Source organism: Enhydra lutris, unplaced genomic scaffold, assembly GCF_002288905.1.
Source record: "Enhydra lutris kenyoni isolate GAN:26980312 unplaced genomic scaffold, ASM228890v2 scaffoldscaffold20, whole genome shotgun sequence".
Lineage (NCBI taxonomy): Eukaryota > Metazoa > Chordata > Mammalia > Carnivora > Mustelidae > Enhydra > Enhydra lutris.
The window spans coordinates 473,771-495,606 of NW_019154104.1; the positions used below are offsets into that span (position 1 = coordinate 473,771).

Genomic DNA, 21,836 nt, shown 5'->3' on the forward strand with positions numbered 1-21,836 from the left:
GGGTTAAAAAACAAAATCTTATATTCTTTTGTCTTATATTTTACTCTCTTTTCTTTCTGATATTAAGGGAAAAGCTTTCAGCAGCAAAGGGAAGCCATGAAGCAAACCATAGAAGAAGACAAGGAGCCAGAAAAATCAGGTTGGACACTTAATATTTGACAATGAAAGGCTTCTTAGGTTTCCATCTGGAACTTTGTTTAAATTTACATACCAGGGGGCGCCTGGGTGGCTCAGTTGGTTAGGCAGCCGCCTCCTGATTTCAGCTCAAATTACAATCTCAGGATCCTGGGATGGAGCCCCACATTGGGTTCCTCACTCATTGGGGAGTCGGCTTGAGGATTCACTCTCTCTCCTGCCCCTCCCCCTGCTCATGCTAGCTCACTCCTCCTCTCTCTTAAATCTTTTTTAAAGATTACATATCAGAACTGTCAAAATATATGTATTCATGGTAAGAGTGATATGAGAGGCAAAGCTAATTATCTTAGAACTCTAAAGAAAGGACAGGATTTAAGTACTAAAGATCATCTGCAGGGGCGTCTGGGTGGCTTACTTGGTTAAGTGACTGCCATCGGCTCAGGTCATGATCCTGGAGTTCCAGGATCAAGTCCTGCATCAGGCTTCCTGCTCAGCAGCAAGGTCCTGGACCTCAGCAGGGAGTCTGACTTCCCTCTGCTTCTCCCTTTCACCCTCCCCACTCTCATGCTTGCTTGTTTTTTGTCTCACTCTGTCTGTCAAATAAATAAATAAATAACATTTTTTAGAAATTAAAAAAAAAAAATCATCTGTAATGTGAGACTAATGGAAAATTATAACTATTTCCCTGAAAAATAATTCTGTACAACAGTATGTATTTATAAATTTAAAAGGAAAACTACTTGAGGGGCGCCTGGGTGGCTCAGTGGGTTAAGCCTCTGCCTTTGGCTCAGGTCATGGTCTCAGGGTCCTGGGATCGAGCCCCACATCGGGCTCTCTGCTGAGCAGAGAGCCTGCTTCCCTCTTTCACTCTGCCTGCCTCTCTGCCTACTTGTGATCTCTCTCTGTCAGGTAAATAAATAAAATCTAAAAAATAAATAAATAAAACTACTTGAGTTCTTCAATTTCAAATATGTAGCTTTGTTCAAGGAAGCAAGTACCACATTTACAGTTATGCTTTTAATTGTTCAACAGGAAAACTGTGGTGTGCAAAGAAGAATAAAAAGAAGAGGAAAAAGGTTTTATATAATGCCAATAAAAATGATGGTGAGTTTGGGTGCACCTGGGTGGCTCAGTCAGTTGGGCATCTTTTTTTTTTTTAATTAACATATAATGTATTATTAGCCCCAGGGGTACAAGACTGTGAATCACCAGGTTTACACACTTCATAGCACATACCTTCCCCAGTGTCCATAACCCCACCACCCTCTCCCGACCCCCCTCCTCCCGGCAACCCTCAGTTTGTTTTATGAGATTAAGAGTCTCTTACAGTTTTTCTCCCTCCTGATCCCATCTTTTTTCATTTATTCTTTACTGCCCCCAAAACCCCCACATTGCCTCTCAACTTCCTCATATCAGGGAGATGGGTGTCCAACTCTTGATTTTGGCTAAGGTCATGATCTCAGGGTTGTGAGATCAGCCCTGAGTTGGGCTCTACACTGGGTGTGGAGCCCACTTAAGATTCTCTCTCTCCCTCCCCTCTACCCCTCTCTCTCCCCACCGCATCCCTGTTCTCCCCTACCAAAAATGATGGTGAGTTCTACTCTTAGATATAGCTGGATTTATATCTGAAAGAGGTCCATATCTAACACTTGAAATAAATTAAACTGTTTTTCAGAGAGTTATATTTCTTATCCTCTTTTGCTTCTTAATGTAAGATGTGCTTAAGAAAGTCATTTCACAGAAATTGTTTTCTTTTGAATAATGCAGCATTTTGAACTTAGAGAAAAACTGACATAAAAATTATACAGTGTTAATATTGATAGTTTCCTCTGTTTATCCTACTTAAATTCTTTGTGAAATTAATAGATGCCTCTAAACAAAATCTAACAATATAATTGTATTTTAAGTAAAAAATGATTATTTTGTGTATAATAACTCATGTCACTGAGGCAACCCATTCCACAGAACCTGCTCCCTGCTGGCTGAGTCAGGTACATAGAGTTGTTTTGTTTTATTACTAAAATTAAAAAAATGTTTAAGTATAATGTCTCTTCATATCAAAGACTCTAATAACACAAGGCATGTATTCCCAAGTGACAGCTGTCTGCTGGACCTCAGCGATGACGTTGTCTCTCTATTAGGTACCTACTATCTTAGTTCAACAGTTTCCACCACACCCAGTTTTTATAAACTCAACCTGATTTTACTGCTTTTCATTACCTTCTTGGTTCATCCTTTAGTGCATTAGAATTGGCTACTCCTGCTTTGGTTCTTGTCAGAAAGAAGCCAAATAAATTAAGCAAAGGGACTCCTTAACTTCTTATACAGTTTATAAGTCTTATTCTCTTAATACCTTCAGATTTTTTTTTCAGGCAGCATAAATTAAACATGAAAATAAAATGTTATAGATTATTGAAAAACCCCATTTAAAACTAAATCTGCAGTTCAGTCTACTTTTTTTCCAAATAAACATCATTAATACTAACTGAAACATTGTGTAGCTAAGATTTATTGAATTTTTAATCCTTTTCTCTGTATTTGAATAAGCGATTAATATCTGTTTCTTCATCGTTTGAAACACACTACATTGGTTCTGCTTTAACAGCTATTACGCTGTAGAAAATCTGCAAATCTGAAGCTTACGGATGTATAACTAAGTGTTTATAAATAAAAATGCCGCCATAATCTGATTGAACATGTTACAAGAAAGAACTCTGATTTTTCAGAGGACGGAGCATTTTGGGAAGGGCAGGAATTACACTTTTGTTCATAATGGTGTCATCATAATGAATATTTTGTATTAATAATAACTCATTTATAATAGCCATTCTTTTCCAGGGGCAGTAACTATATGCTTTAGATGCCTTCATCTGTTTAGGTTTCACAATAAATTCCTTGAGATTATGGATTAATAAATTGATGTTCAGATGTTAAAGATCTGCTTAAGTTCTTAAAGCTAATATAGATTTAGAATTTAGACAAATACAGTTTGAGTTCTTGCTTTGCACTCTGTGCTAAGCACTGGCAAAACTAAAATGATTGCCTGGCCCCGTGGAACTTACAGCTGAGTGTGCCTATACAGCTGATGCTCTTCCCTGGTCAGGCGAAGTAATATGCATGGGAAGATGACAGGCTGCTTGTTGTCTGCCTTTGTTTCTTACTATTTGACCGTTCTGATTTCATCTGGATTATGGGCTTTAGAAATGTTATCCCACCTATCACAATTTATACCTCTTTTTGAATCATGACCTCAGGTTAGTATTAGTATTCCAAGTTTGGATAGCACAAACTGTTTTCAAGTTGTAATCACAGAAAAGTGTTCCTACTTTCTCTGATAACGCTAGTTTGTAGCCACTATTTTAAATATTTGTCTATGCCAGGTATTACGCTTAGCATATATATTGTGTCTGATCCTTAAACCAACCCTCTTAGTATTTGTATCCCCGTTTTATGAAAATGACAGACCATACTCTCATTAGTTCATCCCCTGGTGCCCCATCCTCTGTCAGAATATGGGCTGCCAACCAGCTGTTTTACAGTACCAGCAGTACAAGTAGTTTTATTGTATTAAAACATTAAAACTATGAAAAAAGAGAAGCAATAAAGGCTTCTAGAAGGATTAATATATTGTCTTATTTATTTTCATAGTATTGGGAAGTATAATTGACATTGGAAAGTATTCATATAATCCTACCCAGTTATTACTTCTCTTGATTAAAAAAGTTAAGTGTTTTTAATAATAAATTTTGCTTCTTTCCAATTGTTTTGGAAGATCTGTGTCTTTATTACATGGCAATAATTCTATCTGAAGGGCTTAACTTTTTTTTTTTTTTCAAAGATTATGACAATGAAGAGATCTTAACTTATGAGGAAATGTCACTTTATCATCAGCCAGCAAATAGGAAAAGACCTATCATTTTGATTGGTCCACAGAACTGTGGCCAGAATGAATTGCGTCAGAGGCTCATGAACAAAGAAAAAGACCGCTTTGCATCTGCAGTTCCTCGTAAGTTTGGATGCATTCCCATTTTTCTGTGCTTTTCAGTTGACCACCTTAGAACCTCACTGGAGGGAAATTTTTCATCCAGTTCATTAAAACAGTTTTGCCCAGGAAAGAGGAACTTTGTTTTAATTAACTCTTGAGAATTTGTAACCCAAAATAGTCATTATTGAGAAACTTCAGTTTTTCCTATGGTATTAATTATTTGCAAAATGAATTTCAATTTAGACTTCTTAAAATGACTTGTTCGATACGGAATCAGTTCCTGGTTTTTTTAAACTGATGCAGAATAGAGAAATGTAGACCTAATCTCTGAACATAGAAGTTTCTGTTTAGATTATATAATACCCGGGGGGTGGGGAGGGTTAAAAAAAAAATTAATGGAAATAAACTAGGATAAAATGAGTGGCAGTGTTTTAAATGTGAGAAGTAATTTAAAATGTAAGCATAAAATGTGTTTCGGCAATTAAATATGACTATTATTAAGTTACTAAAACCACACTTTTATTCATTTCTCAGTCTAGAAATAAAATGAATCAGTGTTAAACACATGGGCTCTTAAGATTTCCTCAATTCATCTTTTGATGTTTCATCTATATTGCAAAATTGAAATTTTCCCTGACTAGCAGAATTATCCCCCAGCCTTACTCTGATCCATGCTCATTATTTTTACCTGATTTTGTTTGCCTAGATACAACTCGGAGTAGGCGAGACCACGAAGTAGCTGGTAGAGATTACCACTTTGTTTCACGGCAAGCATTTGAGGCAGACATTGCAGCTGGAAAGTTCATTGAACATGGTGAATTTGAGAAAAATTTGTATGGAACCAGCATAGATTCAGTACGGCAAGTGATCAACTCTGGCAAAATATGTCTTCTAAGTCTTCGTACGCAGGTAAATAAAGTATACATTTTTTTTTTTCCCACTGATCCTCTACATTTTTTAATGGACAAAAAAGCTTAGTCTCTTACTATTTTAGTTATAAACATTTGATATAAGAAAAGTATAAATAGTTTCACTAAATGCCTTCAGAATTCCTTATATTACTTGGGCTAGCATATTTATCAAATAAATTAGAGCCATTAAGCACATTGTCTTAGTTAATGTTTTTAGATAGAAAAGGGCATATTTTTGTAATCCCTATTTTGGTAGGGTGCTTAAGTTTAGAAACACACACTCACCCAATGGCAAAGGCGGGGTCAAAACCAGCCTCCTAAATTAAGCAGTCTGCTTTTCCTCGGATGTACTTTTCTAGAACTTCTTTTGTGTATGTGTGTGGAGTTTCTTTTTCTTTTCTGCTTGCATTTAGACCCTGGTACATGGTAATATTACTGCTTATTTCTGCTTCCTCCAAAATGGATTTTTTGTGATCTTTATAATCATTAAGTGATCTTAATAGAGGATATTTTAGCATCACAGGTGTAGACCTTCAGTGTCATTCATTTTTATTTCATTATGTAAAGAGGGCAAGCTTAGTGTGTGTGTGTGTGTGTGTGTGTGTGTGTGTGTGTGTGTGTGTGTGTGTTTTTCCAGGTACATAGTATATTCTTACAGTGAATGGTAGGATCTGGAAATACTGTGAATTGTTACAAAGATGTTGGAAACTCACTCATAGGCGATTTTTTTTTTTTAATGACATTATTATTCCAAGTATATTATTGGGAAGTAGTTAAATAATGAAAATTATTGTAAATATCCAGAATATCTTTTTTTTTTTAATAGTCCTTGAAGACTCTCCGCAATTCAGACTTGAAACCATATATTATCTTCATTGCACCCCCTTCACAAGAAAGACTTCGGGCGTTATTGGCCAAGGAGGGCAAGAATCCAAAGGTAAAGTTATTACTGTGTTGTACCGTTCCATTGAAAGTAAACATGAAACAGTCATGACCTAACATGTCACAGTGCTTAAAAGCTACATCAGCTTGAGCTTTCAAACTGATTATTCTTTCTGCCATATCACTTTTCCCAAAATTGCTGTTGTTGCCTCTGGCGGGACTGTGGCAGCTCTCCAAAGCAGGGGCCTTCTCTTGTTGTTCTCCACGTATTTCCTGTAGCCATCCCAAATGTATGGTTACCTTTGGCATTCCTTAAAACATCCTTAATCTTTTTCACATGGTTCTGTGTTATTTCCAATAGGTATTATGTAACCCCCTGCCCTCTACCCCCAAGAAAAAAGTTTTCTGCAGATTCTTAGGAATTACCCACTTTTCTCTGCAGATACTCTGCATATGTGGGGCACCAGAGTTGGGAGCTCTTGCTTTTCTCTGGTTGAAATTTATGTTCTGTTTGTCTTCTCCCTTTGGTCTTCTCACATGATCTGAAATGGTAAATTTTTTTTAAATTATTTTAGATGCTGGACATGGTTGGGTGTAGTTTACATTTTACTAAACATTATTAATAAAACTATAATATAATTAATGTGTTAGTCTGAAAGTATTGACTTTATTTAAATGTGTGAAATGAAAACTGTCAAGTGACTTACTATATCAAAGTAACAAATATTTTTCCTTGTTTTTTGATGATTTCTTAAATATTTGTTTTATAGAGGAATCACTCAGTTCTTCTCATTTCATTTGCTCTAAATCTCTTCGAAAGCCGTAAACACACATCATAATACTCTTAAGATCCTTAAAAGTCATTAAAAGCATATCATTCCTTTCCCATGATTCTTTGCTGTGCACCATAGCCACCAACCTTCTTTCTTCCTTCCCAGGATCTTTTTCCATTCTCGGTCTACTTATATTTCTTACTCAATCTGTATGTGGAGGTTATACATTTCAATGTCTTCTTAACGCTATTCACAGTCAAGGATTTTCCCATCCTCTGTGATAAGCATAATTCTGGTTGCCTTGTTCAGGCTAAATAGATCTGCTGGTTAACGTAGTGTTCACCCCTTTTTCATGTTTCCAACACAGTCGTAAGCTCATAAATTAGTGGAGTCAGAGTATCTGCTGTTCTTGGCACTTGGGAGGATACAAAAAAAAAAAAATGAGACATGATCACTGGCTGTTCTTGAGGGGGATCACAATGAAGAAAACGAAAGTAATACTCTGTGAAACTGTGCCCATTAACTACTTTGGTAGACCAGAGATACCATGGTTGTTTAAGGAAAAGGATGGACCGGAGTGTACTTCCTCCTATTTGTTCAGCCTAATTTTTCTGTTTTCTACTAGGCACACTTATTTTGTCGTTTTTCTTCTCCAAGGATTCAGTATCATGCAAGGACTATATACCATTAAAAAACATGTTAGGTAACTTTGGGTTGGTGATCTCAGGTAGGTAGTGTTCTCATGGGATTATTTATCCTATTATTTTGAATTAGCTGTCCCAAATTGAGTAAGGTCTAGAAAGATACCAACTATACATATTTTTTAAAGGAAGAACTTACTCAGTACCAAAATGTTTTAGCATTTTACAGTATGCTTGATTTTCTAATGAGAGTTCTCTAATTTTTAAAAATTAACTTCACTGAAATTATTTTATATACAATAAAATGCATGTGTTTTATTTGTATAATTCAGTGAGTTTTGGCAAAACAAATATCATGTCACTGCCATGCCAGTTGAGATTTAGAACGTTTTCATCACAGAAAATTCTCTCGTTCTTTGAATTTAATACCCCTCCATTCTTCCCTAGGCTACCACTAATTTGCTTTCTCTCACTATAGATTTATTTTTCTCTTCTAGAAGTTCATATAAATGGAACCGTAGACTTTGTTTGCATCTGGCTTTTGATCAGCATGTTTTTGAGTTTCATCAATGTTGTATCTAACAGTAGTAGTTCATCCCTTCATACTGCTGAGTGGTAGACCATGAGCTATAAATGTATCACAATTTATCAGTTAAAAATTATCTGGGATGGGGCACCTGGATGGCTCAGTTGTTAAGTGTCTGCCTTCAGCTCAGGTCATGATCCAGGGTCCCTGATCAGTGGGGAGCCTGCATCTCCCTCCCACTCCCCCTGCTTGCATTCCCTTTCTCACTGTGTCTGTGTCAAATAAATAAATAAAATCTTTGGGGCGCCTGGGTGGCTCAGTGGATTAAAGCCTCTGCCTTCAACGCAGGTCATGATCTTAGAGTCCCGGGATCGAGCCCCGCATTGGGCTCTCTGCTCAGCAGGGAGCCTGCTTCCTCCTCTCTCTCCCTGCCTGCCTCTCTGCCTACTTGTGATCTCTGTCAAATAAATATATTTTAAAAATAAATAAAAATCTTTAAAAAAAAGTAATTTGGGTTGCTTCCAATTTTGAGCCAGTGTGATTAAAGCAGCTGTAAACATTCATAGTCTCATGGTGGACATCTGTTTTGGTTTCTCTTGAATTGCTGGATCAAATGGTTAAGTGTATATTTTAACTGTATAAAGCTGCCAAACTGTTTTAAATCAGTTGATTCCATTTGTTCCCCATCCTTATTAGATTTTGCTTTTGTTGGTTAACAATTTTTGCCATTCTAGTTAAGTGTGAAGTGTTATCATTAAGGTTTTCATTTGCATTTCCCTGATGACTAATGATAGTCCTATCTTTTCATGTAGTCATTTAGGCATATTCTTTTGTGAAATATCTTTTTTTTTTTTTTTTTTTTAAGTTTTTTTTTAAAGTAGTAAAAAATCTTGTATATATTCTGGATATAAATATTTTCTCAACGTGTTTAAAGAAGCACACTTTTTTACTTTTCTTAGTTAATGATTTCTGTGTACTGTCTGAATCAACTTGCCTGCTCCAAGATGACAAAGATTTTATCCCATGTTTTCTTTTAAAAACTTTCTTGTGTTAGCTTTTACTTTTAGGTCTGTAATCTCCCAAACTAATCTTTGTTTCAGAGTAAAGTAAGGGTGGTGGTTGGTTTGGTGTTTTTGTTTTGTTTTTTAACAGATAGAGATGTTCCATTGCTCTAGCATCATTTCTTGAAAAAGACTATTCTTTTTCCCATTGAATTATATTGGCACATTTTTAAAAAATGACCTCCTCAAATATGAACAGGAAGCAGGGTGGGGGTTATTTCTGGACTTGATCCCATGTTTATGCTAATATCACAGTCTTGATTACTGCAGCTTTATTATAAGTCTCAAAAAAGTCATAAAGGGGTGCCTGGGTGGCTCAGTGGGTTAAGCCTCTGCCTTCAGCTCGGGTCATGATCTCAGGGTCCTGGGATCGAGCCCCACATTGGGCTCTCTGCTTAGCAGGTATCCTGCTTCCTCCTCTCTTTCTGCCTGCCTCTCTGCCTACTTGTGATCTCTGTCAAATAAATAAATAAAATCTTTAAAAAAAAAAAAGTCATAAAAAGGAATGACATACTCATACATGTTACAGACATTGTTAAGTGAAAGAACCCAGTCACAAAAGACCATATGATTCCATTTTATGGGATGTCCAGAATAGGCAAATCTATAGGGACCTAAGTAGATTACTGGTTGCCTAGGGCTGGGGGTTGGGAGAAAATGGGGAGTGCCTGCTTATAGATAGGGGGTTTTTGGCTGCGGAGAGGGTGTGGGTGATGAAAATATTCTAAAATTGTAATATTGATTGCACAGCTCTGTAACTATACTAAAAACACTTGAATCATTCACTTTAAAATAGGTGAATTATAAATGAATTCTATCTCAAGAAAGCCCCTACCAAAAAAGAAAAATCCCAGCAGGTGTTTCTATAGAAATTGAAAAGATGATTTTTTTAAAAATTTATATGGAAATTAAAAGGAGTAACTTAAACACTTAAGAAAAGGAACTAAGTTGGGGGTTGAGGGGTACCTGGGTGACTCAGTTAAGTGTCCAACTTTTGGTTTTGGCTCAGGTCATGATCTCAGGTCGTGGAATGGAGTCCCGAGTCAGGCTCCACACTCAGCAGGAGTCTGCTTGAGATTCTCTCCCTCTCCCTCTGCCCTTTCCCCCATCATACATGTACTCTCTCCCTCTTTTAGATAAATCTAAAAAAAAAAAAAAAAAAAAATTAAGTCAGAGACCTTTTATCTTTAATTTTCTTTACTATTTGTCTCTTTTCTATTTAATTGATTTATTTTATTCTTACATTTTGGCTTTAATTTGCATTTGGTCTAGTTTCTAAAGAAAACTTAGATTTTTAAGTCTTTTTTTTCCCTATCCTTTTTTTTTTTTCCCAAGATTTTATTTATTTGACATCACAAGCAGAGGAGCAACAGGCAGAGGGAGAAGCAGGCTCCCCACTGAGCAGGGAGCCAGATGTGGTTCTCAATCCCAGGACCCTGGGATCATGACCTGAGCCAAAGGCAGACTCTTCACCGCCTGAGCCACCAGGCACCCCTCATCTTTTCTAATATGAAGTTAGAAGTTTCCCTCTAAGCAGTTCCTTAGTTGCATTCTACAAATTTTTACATTTTTTCTGTTCCCTTTGTCATTTTCTTCTTGAACACATGGGTTATTTAGAAGTATGTAACTTTCTAATTCCCACATATTTGGAGATTAAAAAAAATATTTTACTGATTTATAATTCCATTGTGATCAGAGAACATACATAAAGATGTGAATCTTTCAAAAATGTCTCAGCCTTATTTTATGATCCAAAATCGGTTCTGTCTGGGTGTACGTTCCATGCACACCGGTAAGAATGTATAGAGGGTGGTGTATCTTACTGCCTTTTTATTCCACAAAAACATTTTGTTTCATCTTAGTCATGAATTGTAATTTGAAAAACAGGAGAAAATTAAAACCTAAATTAAAATAAATGGTATAAGCCATTTTGGCAAAAGAGAAAATAATGCCTTAAATTTAATAAAGAAAAACTAGGTGGATTTGTTCTTTATGTGAATCTGTGTGAGATGTAGGGCTTTACATTTCAACTCTAGCACCACAGTTTAGATTCTGTTTTGACTTTCTGGAATGTTCTGTCATTAGTCTTGAGATTTGAATAGACCTAAGCTTTAGCAAGAATGTTACAGTGTGTTTAGTTACTTATAATGTTGTGGTAGAGTCCCTAGGAAACAAAGGATTCTGTGTACCACAGCCAGATGCACAACATTCCAGAATGAAAATTAGAGAGCCACACAAGAAACTGCTTCAGGACAGGCCGGAGTAGTTGTATTTTTAGTATGTCTTCCTACTGTTGCAGAAGATCAACCAGTTGAATAAGTTGTTTTGTACTGTGGGTCCAATATAGTATTGGTGTGTGACTTTTTTATCAGAAACATTTGGACTTACGAGTGAGTTCTCTTCATTGACGAGTGCTTTGGGGGTAGTTTTACTTTGTTGAACACATGTGCCTGGTAATCAGGGGATTCTGCCTAAGTTTCATACCCTACCTCACTACCTGCTCATCTTTGTGAAACAGCTGTTTCCTTTACCCAGTGTTTTAAAGTAGCCTGATCTGTGTCATTTCCCAAACTCTCCTTAGGACACTTTTTTGCATCTTTAAAGACCTCCTTTGTGTACTGCAAACAGAGAAGCTAGCCAAGTAACTCCCCCAGAATATTAGATGATTAAATTTGGCTTGACCGGCAGTGTTTTCATGGAAAGATACCCATTCTATTGGTCCTTTTCTTTTCCCATGATGTTTACCCTGCCGAACTCTGCAGTAGATCTAAAAGGACAGCAGATCTTTATAAAGCCAAGAGTAGATGGCATTTTGGGTCCTACCAACCTTGCTTCAACCTGAAAGGTTCACTCTGTATTACAAAAGATGGGTTTTTTTTAAAGGAAAGGTGATGATGCCCTAAAATGCTAGAAAACAAATGCTTGTAGGGGATTCTCAGTAACAGTCTTTGCTCTTGAAGCCTCTAGCGAGTAAAACAAATACATAAAAACTTGAGTAGCAGTATGAACAGGTTGTACTGCGTCCCAAATGATTCAGTATGAGTCCTGAAGACACCAGAGCAAAGGAATTCAGAGGCCATGACAGGGTTGAAGAGGAGCTCCTGAAGTGGCATATTCTGACAGACAGTAAGCAACAGGCGGCCATTTTTTTGTTCTTCAGTTACCTGTGACTCATTGTGTATTTTTAAGGAATGGAATTACCTGTTTTTTGTATTCTCTTTACAGCCTGAAGAGTTGAGAGAAATCATCGAGAAGACTAGAGAAATGGAGCAGAACAATGGCCACTACTTTGACACGGCAATTGTGAATTCAGATCTTGATAAAGCCTATCAGGAATTGCTTAGGTTAATTAACAAACTTGATACTGAACCTCAGTGGGTACCGTCCACTTGGCTGAGGTGAGGGAAACATCCATTCTGTGGTATGATTGGACTTATCTGGCAAACTGCCACTAGGAAGAGAGCCCTGATACTTCAGCAAGACCCTGAGGTAGCAGGCCAAATAAGCTGTAGACCTGTTCTTTGATCTCAAACTAGTGAGAAAATCCCCTTAGGCAATTTGTGCATAGCAGTCTTTATTCTCTGGACATGGCTTCAGAGATTCTTGCCTCCTCTGAGGATTCTAAATGGAAGCTTTCAATAGACCAGTTCCATTTTATCCCTATAAAAATGTTTTAATTATGTTTTCACCTAACTAAATCTTTTCTGCCTGGTCCTATTTCCATGAAAAACTTGTCTGTATATATACAATGGTCCATGTCTCACATAGTTATAAATATTGATGCTATTTAACAGTTAACTTAAAGGACTTCATGGGAATGGGGAGAGGTGGGGGACGACTGTGCTTTCGTGTACTGGGCAGGACAGTATTTGGTCAGAAGGCTTGTTTTGTCATCGGAAGTATTTTCCTAAAATGGTGCCACTTTGGTCTCAAGCTATTCTGTTAGGCTTAAATTCATTTATGTGTCTTTGAATTCTGAAACATTCCATTAGAAAGACTAGTTTTTTTTAGCTCAGACTATGTGGATCAGATTTCATGGCACACTCAACAGATTCTGATCTAATTAAATATCTTTTTAACGATTTTCTGAAGTTTTTGCTTATATCGTCACAAGTGATTCTGTAACCTTGCATCATTTCTCTGATCTGCATAGTACAATAGAATGTGTAAGTTACACTTTTATGAATGGCAGATGGTCATATAAACTGCTGATGGTTAGTTTTTCCTCATGATGCAAATCGTTTTTCATATATATAAGAGGACATAGCACATTTGACAGTTTTGCATTTTTTATATATGAGCACAGTATAATTTGATGACTGTGCCATATATAAGTAATAAACTGGAATTGTGGGATGAAATGTGGGATGAATATAGCTGCTGTACTGTATACTAATATTTAATAGGTTGACAAATGGTCATTGATAACTCATTTAGCATTGGAATAAAATTATACCCAAAGGAAGATACTGTAACAACTGACTTTGAGATCACAAGGAAAGGATGACCTGAAAGTCATTTGAACGTTATAGGAAAAGAACATAGGTGGGGGCGGGGAGTTAAGCATACAGAAGCAAGTTTTTATCCTATCAAGTTCTGCCTCTTAATGACCAGAATGCAATGTCTTGCTAAATCATAAATGTTTAAGCTAATGGGATTTTCATACTGTCTCTATAGCTGTAGCTTTAAAATTCAACTTCTGTAATTGGTATGGAAAGTTAATTTGTAGTCTTTTCAAGCCTTTAGGGATGGTGTGATGTGTGTCAAACGACCTCAAATGTGAATGTCTTGATTTTATTTTTATGACTTTAGCTACAGCATTTCCTGTTCCCAAAGCGAAACACTGGAATAACATGGAGTTGTCACTTAATTTAACGTAAACAATTGTTTTTAATGAGTAGTTTGTGTCATTGTCGTGTATATATTTGATTTCTATGTAATTTTACTTGAACAAATGTAGATAGTTTATGTTGCCTTTTCTGTTCAAATTTGCATGGCCTTCAAGTTGGCTGCAATGTGTCTTATATGGAAATACTTTCAAGATAACCGTTCCTTAGAAAGAAAGTAACGTTCCTGGGTCAGGGGAGGAGTTGCCATACTTTCTTTACAGATCTGAAACACTCCAGTTTAGGACAGAGAAAACCAACAATATTAGCACTTAATCTTTTCAGTTTTCCAGTTTACTTTCTCTTAAGGAATGAAAGGTAGTCTATGGTAGACAGTGGAGTTTTATGAGCTGCTTTTCGTAACTGACAACTGTTTTCAGCCCTAAGATCTAAAAGGTTGGCAGTTTAAGCAGCTGTTGTGCAGTTTAAGCAGTTAGCCTACAGACTGTAGAGCCACACGAGGGCCATGTGCTTTCACAAAGCCCCTACACCAAGGCACATGCCATGTCATACAATACTCTTAGCTGACAAGAGAATTTGGGAGTCAGTGAAGTCCTATAGTTCTTATCAGCAATGGGAGAGGGATAGAAATTTTTATATCCCAAACTTTTCTCAGTCTCAGTGACATGGATGTGTTGATATTCAACACAATCCCTAAACAAAGTGAAAACATAGTGGCTGGCTCCCTTAAAAAAAAAAAAAAGGAAAAAAAGCCTTGCTAATACACCCAGTTATCCAGCCACTCTGGCCAGTTCCATTTCCTGTCCTTTGTGGCTCTGACTGGAGACCCCAATGTGGGAGAGGTGTCATCCATTTAACGGAATGATAGCAGTAGCTAATGAAATTCACATTAGTTCAAATAAGGAAATACCTTCCCTTGCTAAGTTTTCTAAGTCAGAACAAATGCAAAAGAATAGTATTTAGACTAATCCAGATTTGCTTTACATGAAAAATGTAATGTCTGGATTTTCTTTTTTCCTTTACTTATGGCCTAAGGAATAAGTACTGATAAGGAATAATTTGAATGTAATTTTGTGAATGTGTATGGAAACTATAAACCAGGGATTTAGCCTTAATAAAAGGTAACCTTTCTGACATCTATTGTTAATCCTCCTTTGTACTCTTACTTGTACCTGCACTCTTATTTTGAGTTGTCATACTGCACACTGTATTGTGAAAACAAAGTAAAATTATATTTCAAATAAAACCACGGAGTACGTCCTGTGTTTATGTCCTCTGCTGTTCAAGGTTTCAACTCGCCTAACCACTCGGTTTGCAAGTTTTTGCCAGAAATAAGTCCACTTGGAAACTCTGAGTGAAACATAAAATACCTTTTAATTTATTCATGGTGGGGGAGTGCCCCCTATTGGCACAGATGTAGGTTCTGGTTCCTTGTTTTATTAAAGATAACATAACACTGTGAACTTAAACATTTTCAAGGAAAAAAAGAACGTATGTAATACTCGGCCAAACTCCACTTCTATGCAGCCAAGGATTTGAGGGGACAAAGACTAGGATGTGAGTTGACAAATATATAACATTCACTTTCCTACCGCACCACTACATTTCCCAAAGGAGGCAATCATACCAACAAAAAGTGTCACACATACACACCTGCTACCCATCTGGCTTTCTATTCCTGATCATTTCCTTCCCCTATGGATCACATCACTCCACACAACAAATTTGGTTCACTGTTTTCTTCTGATTTCTAGTTAACAACATGCTAACACCACAAAGTCATCCGCAGTTTTGTAGGGAGTTTAGCCAAGGCCAATACAAAAGAGCTTTAAGAAGCCACAGGAGAAATCTAGGTACTTCTCCTGCCTCAGCAGGTGAAGGTGAAGACACACTTTACCTGAGTGAAAAACCATTAAGTAACCGGGGCTCTCATACCCTTCGAGCTATTTTTTGCCTCCTAGAGAGGCAGTACATACTGCTTAAGAACCAAGGCCTGCATCCTAGCTCTGCTATCTGACCTGACAATGCCTCGGTTTCCTCTTCTGTAAAATGGAGAGAATAGTATTTACACTTCAGTCCAGTGTTGGGAGGATTAAATGTTAAGCCTTGAAAATAGGTTAACACTGAACTGCTTAGGAACCCACTTGCTGGTTTTCCAATCACTGCTAAGTTACCTACAGAATAAAATGTCCAATTCAAAACAGGACTTGCCAAAACTCAGCTCCTCCAGAACAGGCCTTGGATCTTACCTTTACCCAAAGTTTTAAATATAGAGGAGGCAAAAAAAAAGGGGGGGGGAGGGGTCAGAAGGGTATAAAAACACTGAAAAAAAAATCCAGGCTGCCTGGATTTAAATCCTGGATTCACCACTTTACAGCTTTTTGACCTAGAACCAATTACTCTAGCTCCTTGTGCCTTAAAATTTTCTTCCGTGAAATGTGGGATTAAAATGACATGCGTCTTATGGTTGTTGTGATAATATAAATAAAATACTTAAAAGAGGGCCTGACACATAACTAAAGATTATTTTGTAGCAGGTATTAGATGTTTGCAAAATTGCTTGGGACTTTAAAAAGCCTAGGCTTGCAATATCAATTGACTTACATACAATACTGATAAGCCAAGTGTTAACAATTTCACCAAAAATTGTCCTATAGCCAATCACCTCAGAAATGCCCAGCACTGGGTACAAGAATCCCCGAGTAAACATGGATGGCTCACCAGCTCAAACAGCACAAAAAACCTCAGATCCTGATACGGCCACTCAAATGCCTCATCTTCCTATTTAATGGGAGACAGCAAGTGTTACTGCTTGTAAGATAAAAGTTACCTTGTTACGTACGCTCAGATGAGAATTATTTTTTCTTAGGTTAGGGAAGAAGTATTAGTAACCCCTCTTAACTCACTGGCATGTTTATGAGTACCCTGAAATTCAACAATCATCTCCATAAGCTTATCAGGAAAACACACACTATGAAGGGGGAAATAAGAGACTATCCATGTCCTACATGTCCGCAGACAAAGCTCTTGGTAGAGGACAATCCCGTGTGCCAATCTCAGGTTAAGAACGTGACTGATACTGTTAGTACATTAAGGAAAAAAAAAAAAAAGAACAATTCATTTTTATATCATTTTACTGTTTATACCATAATCACATTAAAATTGGCAGAACTCCCATGACAGGACAGAGACCTGTCATGCAAGGAAAAATAGTGAAGGTTTCATAAAGCTTGAGAGGAAGTACCAGGGTTACACAGGACGGCGGCAGCACTCTCAGACAACAGCGCCACAGTGTCGGAGCAGGAAGGAAGCGGGCTGCTACAGCAACAGCTGGCCCGAGGCCACTATTTCCTAAGGGGAATTTCCTAATATGCTTGGTAAGCAGATCACTTGAACAGATGTACATGGAACAGGGTACTGCTTCTGCCGAATAAATTCTACAGGTTCCTGGGCAGGGTCTACAAATCTCAAGTGATAAATGGTTGGTGATTAGGATTTTGCAAAGGTAGCCCCAAAACCAACATCCAGGAAAATTTAGCCACCAGTGAATTCTTGGGCCAAAAAATAAATAGCCACACATACCAAACCTACACATCGTGATTTAGGATGGTGCCATGTTAGGGCTTATGAAAGAACCAGAGCAGGAAAGATTATTCAAACAGAAGATCCTCATCCTTCTCTTCGGCCAAAAGATTAGCAGGCTCCATCACCTCGCCAGCTGCCCTCCGTTGCTCCAAGTCTTTCTCCGATTTTTCCTTGAGAATCTTTTTCTTCTCCTGTATTTTCTTTAACCTGTAAAACAAAAGGAAGGAATTTTCTGAATACTAATTCTAAGAAGATTTGATTCCACTAGTTTTGTAACAAGGATCATAAACATCTATAAACTAGAACAAAATTTTATTTCAATTGCAGTGATCTATAACCCATTTTTAAAATAAAGATTTGAGGTAGAATATACACATTTTTAAGCTAATAATGGACTTTGAGGAGGGGGGAGAGAGACTATACAAGTCCTACGTGTCTGCAGAGAAAGCTCTTTTTAGAAGATAATCCCATGTGCCAATCTGAGCATAAGACTGTGACTGATATTCTTAACAGTAAATTTTTTTTTTAAAGTCCCTATCCCAGACTCTAAACCTTGAAATCCATTCCTTGATAATGGAACACCTTTTGAGCACTCAGGCATTTATTAAAATTTTGGATCAGTTTGGAATACCACAATCCTGAATGTCACTAAAGGACAGGAACACAATAACCTTTCATAATTAAGATTATAAATCATAGATGCTACTCACGATTATAAATCATAGATGGTCACATCTTCCCTGAATACAGGTCTTCACCCGTCTCCCACCATCTCTGAACCTGACACTGACCTCTGTACTACCTGATCGGTGTCATCATCCCTTCCAACTCTAATTGTTCATAACCAATTTATGTACATGCCTCATTTCTCTGAGTACTGTGCTAATTCTCCAAGGTATGATTTATATTATTACATCATGCCCCCAAGTACCTTATACTTTCTCCTGGGACATGTTCACCATGCAATACATATTTGCTGATTAATTCTAGTTTCTTTTTATGAGGGAGACACCCGATCTAAACTATTATTTCATTTTAAAGAATAATCAAGTCTATGAATAGTTTCCCCTAAGGGCCTACCTTCTTGGAGATGCCGTATTTTAAATATGTGCAAAACTTGGCACAGATTAGTCTCCAGAACCTTTGCCAATATTATGTCTCTTGCTTCGCATTTATCAGAATGAAATACAGGCTGTGTTAATTCTAAAGAACATAAGCCAACAGTCTCTGAGCAACTTGAGGCTTTAGAGTATGAAAAACAAGAAATTATCCATAACTGCCAATTCCAACAAACCTATAGAACTCTTCTCGCTCTCTCTCATCCAGCTCTGTGATGATATAAGCAAGGGTACGTTCAATCCGGGGAATGATGACTAGGGTTAAAAAATATATATGAGAACTTCAGACCTTTTTTCAAATTGCCAATGTTCATCTGTATAACAGTTACTTTTTCTAATTGTAAAATTAATGTACATTTAATGCAGAAAACAAAAACAAAAAATTAAGTATAATCCAACCATCCTAAAATAACTACTGTAAGTATTTCAGTATATGCCCTGTTAGTGTCCTTTCTATGGACAGATAACATACACAACACACACAACACAATTCTATGGACCACAATATACACAACATTGAATATACTGAATTTATATGAATATACAACACTGAACCACAGATGTTAATTTAAATATAATCGCAATCCCTGTTAAAAAGTAGATCATCAAGCAGAGAGAATGAACTAAGTTGAGTTTTGGGTTTGTCATAAGGTGCTTCACAGAGAATGTGCCCATCTGCTTCTAAAATGTGAACTCACTGAGAGCTGAAGCTATCACCTCATCCACTCTGTGTGGCTTGAGGTTCCATTTACAGGGCCTGGCACCAGCAGCTGGTCAGGAAATGTGCATGGAGTTTTTAAAAATGAGGTAAGTTCCTCTTATTTAACACTGAGAGTGCAAAATAACTTCTTTGCTGTTCAAAATTTATTCCTTTCTTACCTTAAAATTGAATGTTTCTTTAATGAGAACAGAGTTTCTTGAACGGAAGTATTGTGCCAACACTAAGCACAGTTATAGAATAATGAAAGAGGTGGGAAATAAATGCATCAAATGGGACAATGTTTAGGAATCAAGGAGAAGAGCAGGACATAAGGCCTACAGGAAAGGGATTTAAAGTTAAGCATGTAATGTGTTCAAGAAGATTACTGAATCACTGGAAAGAGCTAAAGAACACACTAGGCCTTTTGAAAAATAGTTTCATCCTTTATTCATAACCAGAAATGAATGAACACTTCAGAATTTTTAACTTAGCATTTCCTTATGTATATGGATTTGGGAGAAGTCACACAACTCTCTTAAAGCGCTTACAACTAACACCTCCCTGTGCTGACCCCACAGCCCAGCCCGCTGCGGATGCGGCACGGGCTCGTTCACCGTTTGATCAGTGCCTGATTCCCACGCAAATGTGGAGCTATGGACAAGCGAACGAACAAAGCCTCACAGCAGCTTATACTCACCATGTTCAATGGCATTTACCCGCCTGTTGGTGATCTTAATGGCTTCATCCAAAGTAACAAAGGAAGTCTAAAATAAGAGGACAAATTAGTAATTTAAGCATGAAGTTTTCCTAATATCCTGTTCACTTGGCTTTACGCAGACTGCACCTGTAGAGAACATGTGGAAACCAAGACTACTTTTCAACAATTCCCAAAGAGCTAACACTACTTCCAGGCTATTACGATCTGTTTACTTCAGATTTGCCTAAAGTTATAAAAATGGCAACGGGAAGGAATCAGGCTCTATTATACACACACACACACACACACACACACACACACACACACACAAAGTGGCCACAAAGCGGGGGAAATTAGCTTTCAAGCATCAACCACATTATATTTACATTTAAATCTAGTATTGGCTGTTGCTGTTCTCACCCACCAAAGAGTGAAGCTCTACCGAGGCACATACATTTTGTTCGTCATCAGTAGGGACAATGGTGCAGAAGCCACCATTTCAGAAATTAAAACACCTCTGGGCTTGTCTCCCATAAAATCATGAAAACAGCCTAAAGCACGAAGTGCAGGATGCTCTGATTCAAGACGTGACTCCTCCCCAAAGGACTCTCAGATATCCGACTAGACCCAGAGCTCTGGCTCTTTTGCTACTCACCTGCAGCGAAGCTAGTTCCACCAGTAATTCTACTGCTTTGGCATAATTCCTCTTTAATTTAGCCAACTGTTCCCCACCTCTGGCTAAACCAGTCAGCTCATAACCTGAAAGAACCAGTCAGACAACATTTGTCATTAGGGAGTAAATAATCTTCCCCATAAATTTCCCCAAAAGAAGTCAGACTAGGGCGCCTGGGTGGTCACTAGGTTAAGCCTCTGCCTTCGGCTCAGGTCATGATCTCAGGGTCCTGGGATCGAGCCCCACATCGGGCTCCCTGCTCAGTGGGGAGCCTGCTTCCCCCACTGTCTCTGCCTGCCTCTCTGCCTATTTGTCATCTCTCTCTTTCTGTCAAATAAATAAATAAAATCTTTGAAGAAAAAAAAAAAAAAGTAAGACTAATACCACACAAGGAGAAACAAATTCACTGACCCCTGTTTAATGCAAACATGAAGTACCCAACCCACTCCCCAGGCCATGCTGAACAGTCAATATGTTTGTTTTTTCTGATGTGAGATTTTCAGCATTTATGTTTTTATTGAAAATACAGTTAAAATACAGTGTAATATTAGTTTTAGGTGTTCAATATAGTGATTCAACACTTCCATGCAGTGCCTGGTGCTCATCACAAGAGCGCTCCTTACCCACCACCGCCTAAGTCACCCCTGCCCCTGCCCCATAGCCATCAGTTTGTTCTCTATAGTTAGGAGTAACAGTGAACGTGTTTTTCTTCCCAAGGAAACTATTCTAAATATAACTATAGGAGAAGCTTTTAACCAACCTTCACTTTATCACACTGGCCCCACTGCCTCACACCCACAGTACAGTGCCACGCCGGTAACAGGTGACTCTCCAGCTCGCTCCACTTCTTCACTGGGGCTACCCTGAACACTCTATGTGCACCAGTGGGAGAGGAGGGCCAAAAACTGTTTCTATGAAAAGAACTTGATTACTTTGGAAAGACTCAATAATGTGTTACTACCCCAAAAATGCTACCAAATTAGGAAATGCTAAAACAATTTTTAAAAATTGAGAATAAGCTATAAAATCTAGGAAGATTTAGCATTCAGACTGCATCACAGAGTCTAAGACCTTATTTTAAAGAAACTCAAACTGGAAATTATAAACAATGCATTATGGGTGTAGTTTATGCAGAAGAAGTCTAATTAGTGGATTCATACTCAAAGCTCACGGCCTTGTTTTTTTTTTAATGGCAAATGACTGTATGTTTATGTATTTCTAGGTTAAAATAAAGTATTTTAGGACATTATAATGTTTTGTGACTCTCTGCCATAACACTTTTGTTAACTGACTAACTCCTAC

The 21,836-nt window shown here is 37.6% G+C and overlaps 2 protein-coding genes across 3 annotated transcripts in view; one reads left to right on the top strand and one right to left on the bottom strand.

Annotated features, from left to right (window-relative positions):
- LOC111148772 (membrane palmitoylated protein 5) overlaps nucleotides 1-15,011 on the top strand; it is a 55,515-nt gene extending 40,504 nt beyond the window's left edge. Inside the window, exons 8-13 of the mRNA XM_022505572.1 lie at nucleotides 68-139; nucleotides 1,168-1,239; nucleotides 3,974-4,141; nucleotides 4,827-5,029; nucleotides 5,858-5,968; nucleotides 12,140-15,011. Of these exons, the coding sequence (XP_022361280.1) occupies nucleotides 68-139; nucleotides 1,168-1,239; nucleotides 3,974-4,141; nucleotides 4,827-5,029; nucleotides 5,858-5,968; nucleotides 12,140-12,316 (803 nt within the window). The 3' untranslated portion in view covers nucleotides 12,317-15,011. The remainder of the gene's footprint in view (nucleotides 1-67; nucleotides 140-1,167; nucleotides 1,240-3,973; nucleotides 4,142-4,826; nucleotides 5,030-5,857; nucleotides 5,969-12,139) is intronic.
- LOC111148774 (ATPase H+ transporting V1 subunit D) overlaps nucleotides 6,949-21,836 on the bottom strand; it is a 38,033-nt gene continuing 23,145 nt past the window's right edge. The window contains exons 6-10 of one of the 2 annotated variants that reach the window (XM_022505575.1): nucleotides 20,517-20,620; nucleotides 19,862-19,928; nucleotides 18,641-18,719; nucleotides 17,472-17,553; nucleotides 6,949-7,101 (exon numbers count right to left, since the gene is read on the bottom strand). In XM_022505575.1, the coding sequence (XP_022361283.1) occupies nucleotides 7,078-7,101; nucleotides 17,472-17,553; nucleotides 18,641-18,719; nucleotides 19,862-19,928; nucleotides 20,517-20,620 (356 nt within the window). In that variant the 3' untranslated portion in view covers nucleotides 6,949-7,077. Of the gene's footprint in view, nucleotides 7,102-16,857; nucleotides 17,554-18,640; nucleotides 18,720-19,861; nucleotides 19,929-20,516; nucleotides 20,621-21,836 lie in introns of those variants that run through there. The other variant, XM_022505574.1, reaches the window with a different exon arrangement.